The 9,848-nt window shown below is 40.0% G+C and overlaps 1 protein-coding gene across 1 annotated transcript in view; it reads left to right on the forward strand.

Moving 5' to 3' along the window:
- Positions 1 to 9,848, forward strand: part of Fkbp9 (FKBP prolyl isomerase 9) — a 47,136-nt gene that overhangs the window by 20,036 nt on the left and 17,252 nt on the right. Inside the window, exons 5-6 of the mRNA XM_021164364.2 lie at positions 3,406 to 3,595; positions 7,892 to 8,037. Coding sequence (XP_021020023.1) covers positions 3,406 to 3,595; positions 7,892 to 8,037 — 336 coding nt within the window. The remainder of the gene's footprint in view (positions 1 to 3,405; positions 3,596 to 7,891; positions 8,038 to 9,848) is intronic.

Genomic DNA, 9,848 nt, shown 5'->3' on the forward strand with positions numbered 1-9,848 from the left:
AAAAAAAAAAAAAAAAAAAAGAAACAGGATAGAAAAGAATACAAATGAAAACATGGTGTTATTGAGGAAGTTGAATGGTATTCTACTTAGCAATAACCAATGTAATATTTTCCACACTGTTTTCTGCCTTTGTGGTCTGTAGGGCAAAGGGGAGAGGAGGCTGAGGGGATGAGGCTCAGCCTGTCCATGTTTTATATTCCATGCTTGAGATCGGCAAACAGCTCTTATGGTTGTACTTCTCTGTGGCTGCTATAAAACACTATGACCAGAAGCAGCTGATAGAAGGAAGGGTTTATTTGGGCTTACAGATCATCCAGGGAATAAGAGTTCATCGTGGCAATAAGCAGCAGGTGTGGTACGACGAGTGAAGTGAGAACTCACCTCTTCCAATGCATTTCCAAAGTCAGAGAGGCAACTGGAAGGTGTGAGGCCTTTAATCTCAAAGTCGGGTCCCAGGGATGGACTACTCTAAGGCTTTACGGCCTAAACCTCCTGAACAGTATTACCAGCTTGGGAGTATTACTAACTTGGGAGGTTATGTTCAAATGTCTGAGACTATAGGGTGGGGCTTTCTCATTCAAACCTCTATAATGGGTTATTTTTATTTGTCGGTGCTTGTGATCAAACTTAGGGTCTTGTGCATGCAAAATGTGCTATCCTTCTGACTACAAACCCAGTCCTGCATACTGTTTCTTCAGAGTCGGGCATTCGAGTACCCTACTAAAGATACTAAAGAGAAACAGTTTGAAAATCACCACAAATGTGTCTTACTTCTTGTCTCTGAAAGATATAATTATTCTTTTAAAATCTTTTATCTCATGGATTTATTTATTTTTTCACTTTATATTCTGATTGCAGTCCCCCTTTTTCCCAGTCCCCCATACCCCACCCTCATGGCCTTTCCCCTATTCCCTCTGTTTCCCTTCACCTCTGAGAAGGGGGAGGTTCCTCTCAGGGAACCAACCCACCCTGGCACCTCAAGTCACTACAGGACTAGGTACACCCCTTCCTACTGAGGCCATACAAGACAGACGAGTTAGGAGAGGAGGATGCATAGGCAGGCAATAGAGTCAGGGTGAGCCCCCACTCCAGTTGCTGGGGGACCTGCATGAAGATCAAACTGCACATTTGCTACATATGTGCAGGGGTAGAGGGGTGGCTAGGTCCAGCCCTTGTATAATTTTTGGTTGGTGGTTCAGTTTCAGTCCAGGTTGGTTGACTCTGTTGGTCTTCCTGTGGAGTCCCTGTCCTCTTTGGGTCCCTCAATCCTTTCCCTAGCCATAAATTATTCTTATTGATGTTCCGATTGTCTCATTCTTTGCTAATGTAAGCACATTCACCTCAGTTCTTAAATATTGCTTTGTAGCCAAAGCTAGCTTTGAACTGCTGATCCTCCAGACTCAGCTTCCCAAGTGCTGACAGGATATTTTGGATATCACTTAAATAACAAAATAAGATTCCCAGCCTACTACAAGGAATCATTTATTTCTTTAAAGTAGATAGTTAGTGCATATGTATTTAAAAATAACACTTAAAATACTATGTATTTATGTAATACTTCACTGTGCTCAGCTATCAAAGCATATACCTTGGACATTTGAATTGTGTGGTATATAAATTATATCTTAGGAAAGCTGCAAAAATATTCAGTGAGGATATGTTAATGCTAGGAAAATTTGCACTCTTGAGTTGATTTTTGGGGGGACTAGGGCAGTAGTAGATCACTCACTGTGTACCTGCACAGTCTGAGTCTGATCTTTATCAGTACGAGGTGAATAAACAGAAATTAGAGAAACTTCCTTTCTACAAACATTTTTTTCCATACAACATATGTTCATATATTTTTCCTTTCCCCAGCTCCTTCCAACTCCTCCCCATCTTCCTGCTCACCCAACTTCATGTTCCTTCTCTCTCAAAAAAGAAAAATCAAAACAAACTTACAAAAAAAAAAAAAGAAGAAGAAGAAGAAGAAGAAGAAGAAGAAGAAGAAGAAGAAGAAGGAGGAGGAGGAGGAGGAGGAGGAGGAAGGAAAAACAAGCAGTGAACAAAAACCATGCAGTGCATTTTGTGTGGACCAGCTACCCCTGGGCGTGGGGTGTGACCCAGAGTGTGCAGTGCATTTTGTGTGGACCAGCTACCCCTGGGCATGGGGTGTGCTCTGGAGTGTGGTTGATATTACCACTAACAGTGCGTTTGAGAAAACTGGCTTCCCCTTTCTTAGTAGGGACCAGTTGCACATAGCTTCTTGATTCGAGGTGGGACTTGGCATTCACTCCCCCAATCAGTGCTAGGATGCTCTCTGGTTTGAACTGTGCAGGTCTTGCCCATGATGTCACCTTCTATGAGTTCATTTGTGCCTCAGTCCTGATGTATCTAGAAGACGCTGAAGAAACTCCCTTTTATTCTCTTTTTTTCAAAAGCATTAAATCTGTCAAGTTTTGTTTTTTTAACCTCCTGAATCTTCCCATGCCTACAGGGAATGTTTCAATTCCAGGGGGAAAACTGCTATACAGCATACATAACTAATTGTCTCTGTGCAGTGGTGGAGCATGCCTTTAATCACAACACTCTGGAGGCAGAGGCAGGCGAATCTCTGAGACCTGCCTAGTCTACAGAGTGAGTTCCAGGACAGTGAAGCCTACTGAGAAACCCTGTCTCAAATAACCAGAAAAAAAATGTCTTTCTGTATTGTTTAGAGATTAGTGAAAAAATTAGAAGTGATGAAAAAAAATAGAAGTGTATGTGTTCAGTACAGATAAAAACATTTATTTATTTATTATTTATTTTAGTGCTGGCTGGGCTCGAACTCATGTAACTGAGGGGGACCTTGAATTCTCATTAACTTTCACCTCCCTAGTGCTGAAATTACACTTGTGTGCCACCATGTTTCATTTTACAGATGAAACTTTTTGTCTTGAATATTTTTGCTCTGAGATTGGTTGACTCCATAGATGTAGAACCCATAAATACAGAGGGTAGGCTCTATCTAATGTGTCTCACCCTAGAAATATCCAAGAGAAACAGCACCATGCAGAAATGAGATAGAAAATATGTAAAGACCCATAACTTATGGGTTATGTGTATCATTTTTTACTTTTTATCTAATCTCTGTTTATTAACAGCTCATTTTGGATAAAAAACATTTAAAAAATGAGGCTCTTGGTTTTAAAGAACATGAACATATAGGATTTTCCAGAGAGAGGTTTGGAATTTGCATTATGCGATGCCCACAGTTAGACATTAGCGTGAGACACTGTAGTTACACAACATGGAGAGCAGAGCGTTTGTTTCCTTGGCTTGAAAACTTCAAGGAATGAGGAACACCAGCAGAGATGGCATGAGTGGTGCTTAAAGCACTTCCTAAATTTTGTGTCTGGAATGAATTGTTTTTCCATTTCACTCCAGGAAAGGACATCCCAGGGCAGGCGTCCCTAGTCTTTGATGTTGCATTGTTGGACCTCCATAACCCCAAGGATACCATTTCCATTGAGAATAAGGTGGTCCCTGAGAACTGTGAGAGGAGAAGTCAGAGTGGGGACTTCCTCAGATATCATTACAACGGCACACTTCTGGACGGCACTCTCTTTGACTCCAGGTAAGGAAGCTACTGTTCACTCACGAGGGCATCTGCCTAAGTGATGTCTAACTATGGTTGGCCACGGTCAAAATATACCATCAATCCTGACTCATTTTAGTCATCAGTACAGATCTCTGTTTTCAGACGCTGAGTTTGTTCCAAGGTGGTTACCAGGGTGTCATGGTTAAGATGGTTTAGGAAACAGGAGGAATTTATATTCCTAGACACCCATTGTTCTCTTCCCCACTCTGAATCCCATTGCGGACTCTAGGATGTGGAGTGGTCAGAGTGAGTTGAAGAGATACAGTGGACAAAGAGCCTATCACTGCTGCCCTAGCTTCCTGATGTTGGATTGCGTTGGAGCTCTCTGAATATCAGCTTCAGTTTATTCCTGAATATCAGCTTCAGTTTATTCCTTGTTTCAACACATTCTCCATGATGGTTGAGTTAAGGTATTAGAAGTGCTGTGTAAAAGCTGAAGACAGCTGAGTGCATTCCACTCCCTGGTGAATGCGTGCCGAAGAGGCTAATTACTCTGCCTCTTCCTCAGCAATTCCACAGCTGGCTTTAGTGCACAATGCGGGTGGCAAGCTATGGCATGTCTTGTTTATTCAGGTGGCATGCTAGTTTGGAAGCCACGCCTTTAGCTTCTTATAGACATGTAGTGACAGAGCCGCCATGTCTCTGAGGTAATAGACTTCTAATTTGTTTACCCATCCAAAGCAGCAGAGAGGGATTTTTTCCTATACTACTTTTTTAATTGGGATAACACTTTCTTATTCTTAAGATCTCTTATATTTTTAATTAATTTTTTTCTTATGAAAAACAGTATTCACATGGTTCAAAATAAAACTAAGTAGTAAATTAAGATAGTCAACATGCCTGTCTTTGCTTCACTTGATTTATTCGTTAGAGTTAGCTACTTATTTTAATTAATTAATTAATACTCATTTATTTTATGTATATGAGTGTTTTGCCTGCATTTATATATGTGCACGTCATGTGTACCTGATGTTCACAGAGGACAGAATGTATTGGATCTCTTGGAACTAGAGTTATGTATGGTCGTGAGCCACCCTGTGGGTGCTGAGAACTGAACTTGGTCCTCTGCAAGAGCAACAAGTACTCTTAACTGCTGAGTCACCTCTCTATCCCCAGTTGAACCATTTTTATAAGTTTCTCTCTTTTTCCTCCTCCTCCTTCTCCTCCTCCTCTTTTATTTCTCTCCTTCCTCAGTTCATCCTTTTAAAAGTTTATAGTTTGGGATTGAACCCCATGGTCTCACACTGAGCTATAACCTAAGCCTTTAAGATTTCTTTTTTTTTTTTTTCTTTCTTGAGATCAGGTATTCCTATGTAGCTCAGACTGGTTTTGAATTACAAATTCTAGGATTACAGGTACACATCCCTTCATATAGCTTGAACGCTTTAGTTATCATCCAATGTGAGTGTGTGTGTGTGAGTGTGTGTGTGTTTTAATATAAATGCAAGCAGATGCCGATGTTGCTTTAATTCCTTTCCTTTTATTTTATAGCTTATGGATATGGTATGTCTCTGTGTGTATGTATGTTTATAACATGTCATAAAAGATTATATACTTTACATATAATTTTGTTCCCTGATAGGAAAGTTTTCCACATTGCTGCATTGAGAGAACTCCTTTAGTTTTCACATCTGTGTAGTTTCCCACTGGGCAGGTATAAAGTGTTTATATCATCATCCTATTGCATTTGACTTGTCTTTATACTTTTCTGTTACAAAGAAAAATCTTCTTAGTGCATGTTTGTTATGACTTTTTTACATTTCAGCTTGCTTCTATCCTTTATTCCTTGGGATTACATTTCTAATTAAAGACCATTTCAGCCTGGCAGAGTGGTATGTGCCTGTGTTCCCAGCTACTTGGGAGGTTGAGACAAGAGGATTACTTGAGCTCTGGTATTAGAAGCTAGCCTAGGCAACATGGGGATGGCCCTGTTGAAGGCAGTAAGGGAGGGAGGAAGGGAAGGAGGGAAGAAGGTGGAGAGATCATTTTTTGGGCATACTGGATTTCTGTCCACACGATGGAACTACTGTTTCTGCAGGTTTTTAGTAGTTTTCCACTTGAGTGCAGTGGAATCTCATCCGTTCTAACCAATATAATATCCCATTGTATAGATTTGGGCCTAAACTTATACAATCAATCTTTTTTGAGGGCCATTTATGGTTTTCCTACCTTTTGACATTTAAAAAGAGTTGTAGTGATTTTTTTTTTTTTTTTGCCCAGGTTTTCAAGTATAATATTATTTCTGAGAAGAATCTTTGGGTCAAAGCTTAAATATATATATATATATATATATATATATATATATATATATATATATATATTTAATTTTAATGTATTCCTAATTCAAATGGAATTACACTGCTTTCCCTTTTCCACCCTCTTTTGATAGCATTCTCTGGGTATCATTTAGAAGTAAGACCCAAATGTGGTTGCTTATGTCTTCAGTCCTAGCACTTGGAAGGCTGAGGCAGGAGGATTGTCTTAAGTTTTTATGCTAGCTTGGTCTCAAATCATACGACGAAACAAAGCTTTGTTAACTTTCAAGAGAAAAATCATACTTAAGGTTTTAATCTGAAGTTCTTTGATGGTTATTGTTTCTGTATATTTATTTGGAAATCTTTTATTATTATTTTCCCCTATTTTTATATTAATGGCATTGTAATTTGTCATTTTCTTATTGATATGAAGAAATTAATCCTTTTATGGTTGATTTGTTGAAAATATTTTCTCTGCTGACATTTAAAGTTTGTTCTATATATTTAGTATTTTGACTATAATACAGCATGAGAAAGTTGTCTGGTCTTGTCTTATTGGTATGTTAGGTGCCAATTTCTGGGTATTTTCCCCCTTAGAGTTGGGAAAATTTCTGCTATGATTTTATTGAAAATAATATGCTATGCCTTGAACTTGAAGTTCTTCTTTTCTTGTGCCTAGATTTGGCTTTTAAATTATGTTCCACATATCTCGAATGTTCTATTCATGCTCTATTACTTGATCTATCTTTGATATTGTCTGAATATTCCAATTCCCCCACCCTGTTTTCAGGCTTCAATAATCTGTCTTCCTCTTGATACAGTCTGCTGATCGGTCTCTCCAACTTATATTGAGATGTTCATTTCCAGTTTTTCAGTTTGGATTTTTTTCTAGTATTTTAGAAAACATATGTATGTATTTATGTCTGTACATACATTATGTACACACAAGGACAGCTGTCAACAGTGGTCACAACCCCACGGAGCTGGAGGTACAGGAAGGTTTAGGCTGCTGGCCTGGGTGTTGGGAACTGAACTGTCTCTGTCTTAACTTCTGAGCCATCTCTAGCTATTCAGGGTTTCTCTTTATTAAATTATTATAATATTAATTTATTACATGCTGTATTGACTTCCTCATGTTCTTTGTTTCTTTTTATTCTCTCTCAGTCAATCCCTGAGTTTGTGTTCTGTTTGATTTCCTTGAATATATTTATAATTATTCTTTTGAATTCTTTCCTGGGATTTCATCTAATTTACTTTGTAGGCCATCCTATGGAATTAGTAATTTTTGTTGGAGTCAGGTTGTATTTATTTTACACAGTCTTTATGTTGTTTTATTTTACACTGGGTTTTGTTATCTTGCCAGTGGAAGTGTTTGCTGTGCTCAAGAGAAGGGGTTGGGCTTCAGTCACTGAGGTGTCCCTGAGGTGTCCCTGATGTGTCACTTTTGTCTGCTAGGGTGGCTCAGTCCCAGACTTTTGCAGAGTTGAACATGAGCTCCCCAGACAATGCCTGTCAAAGGGAAGGCTCACTATGAAATTGCAACAAAACACAATCCTTTAGACATTAGTTATTTTAGGAAGTAGGAAACATGAATAGTACTCTGCACACATGAGCTGTGGGTGTGAGTAGGAAGGGAAAAATCAGAGTAAGACTAGTAGTGTTTGTGCTTAGGTTAGGTAAGGAAGGGTGAGGGAGGAAATACAAGTATGTGAATACCAGGGGCAGATAGGGAACTAACTGGGAAGGAGATGAGGCAACGCCCATCAGCTGCATTGTTTGGCTGCGTCTCACACCCACACCCCTTTTACCATGTGACCATTCAGATAGTAAGTACAATGTGCTGTTCCTGCAGATGCTCATGTGTTCCCCATTCCAGGGGCTGTGTCCTCAGATTCTATGGTTGAGCTGCTCTGGGGTGTGGAGTTACCTGTGGCCTTTGGCATCGGGATTCTGAGTAATTTCCCCAGCTGTGTGTGTCCCTTATGAATGACCTCATCTTTTCCTTCTTCTGTCTTAGCTATTCACGGAACCACACCTTTGACACATACATTGGGCAGGGCTATGTGATTCCTGGGATGGATGAAGGCTTACTTGGTGTCTGCATTGGAGAGAGGCGAAGGATTGTGGTTCCTCCTCACCTGGGCTATGGAGAAGAAGGCAGAGGTGTGTATTGCTCGCTCTCCTTACTAACTGGCTACTTCCACACTGCTCAGCTCAGTACTTCTAGACACAAAACAGGGAGTCTAAATCCAGCAGAAAACTCTGTCCCACTGATGTTTTTCATTTCTAGAGCTGTTGGTTTGCAACAGCTTCCCATCCCCATATCCCTTTTCTTTCTGACCAATGTAAAATCTGTGTCACTAATGAAAGAATTGCACGGTGAATTCTACCTTGTTTTACCAAGTCTTAATATTTTACTATATATGTTGTCTTAGTCAGGGTTTCTATTCCTGCACAAACATCATGACCAAGAAGCAAGTTGGGGAGGAAAGGGTTTATTCGGCTTACACTTCCATATTGCTGTTCATCACCAAAGGAAGTCAGGACTGGAACTCAAGCAGGTCAGAAAGCAGGAGCTGATGCAAAGGCCATGGAGGGATGTTCTTTACTGGCTTGCCTCCCCTGGCTTGCTCAGCCTGCTCTCTTATAGAACCCAAGACTACCAGCCCAGAAATGGTCCCACCCAAAAGGGGCCTTTCCCCCTTGATCTCTAATTGAGAAAATGACTCCAGCTGTGTCAAGTTGACACAAAACTAGCCAGTATATATGTTAAATAATTTTTATGTTAATTTTACATGTATGAATATTTTCCCTGCATGTATGTAAGGGTACTGAGGGTGTGTAGTGTCTGAAGAGGCCAGAAGAGGACACTGGATCCCTTGGAACTGGAGTCACAGACAGTTGTGAGCTGCTGTGTGGGTGCTGGGAGCTGAACCTTGGTTCCTCTGGAAGAGCAGCCAGTGTTCTTTACTGATGAACCATCTTTCCAGCCCCAACATTTACTGTATTTTAGCTGCCTTTGTATCTCTTTATTTATTTTAATTAAGGTGGTTGAAAGTAAGTGTAACTTCACCCCCTTTTGTTTTTTATTTTCACATTAAGAAATCCCCCCTCCTTTAGCTGTACAATTCAGCAACATTAGTAAATGTAATGAGTTTTGTAGTAATCACCTTAATCCTCTGAACACTTTTGTCACCTTAAGAGAAAACTATCTTTAAAAGGTTGTAGAAAGAGCTCAGTGTGGTGGAACAGGCCTGCAGTCCCAACACTATGGAGGTGGAAGCAGAAGAGTCAGGAAACCAAGGTCATTGTTGGCTACATAAAGAATTTGAGGCTAGCCTGAGCTAAATGGGACCTTGTTTCAAAAACAAAACAAAACAAATAAAAACAAACAAACAATGGACAAAACAGATGCAAATAATATCTGTTAGCTTTAGGAGTTAAAAAAAACAAACAAACTAGAATGATAAATAATACCTCCAAGTCTCCCTAAATCACACCACCAGAAGTTAATGCTACTGAGTAAGCACAGCACATCAAAAATGTCCGTGTATCTGTGAATATATGCTTATTAAAAATGTATTTAAAACTTCCATGATATTAAAAAAAAAGAAAGAGGTATTTGCTGGTGTGATTAAGGACCTTGAAGCAGGAATAGTGTTCCCATTATCCAGATGGCCCTGAGATGCTTTGAGGGTCTTTGAAGGAGTCAGGATGTTAGCTCTGGGAGAAGGTAATACACTTCATTTAGACTGAGGAAGGGACCATGGTCATGATGCAGATTGCCTTTGGTCAGGGGAAACAAAAGGAGCACACCCTGCCAGTGCCTTTAAACTATGTCCCTGCTGACTTCCAGAACTGTGTCTGTTTGCTTGTCTTCTTCCTACCTTGTCCTGTTACCTCCCACCGATTCTGTATCTCCCCCTTCCCTTCCCTTCCCTTCCCTTCCCTTCCCTTCCCTTCCCTTCCCTTCC

The sequence above is a fragment of the Mus caroli genome, chromosome 6 (assembly GCF_900094665.2).
Source record: "Mus caroli chromosome 6, CAROLI_EIJ_v1.1, whole genome shotgun sequence".
NCBI classification, from domain to species: Eukaryota; Metazoa; Chordata; class Mammalia; order Rodentia; family Muridae; genus Mus; species Mus caroli.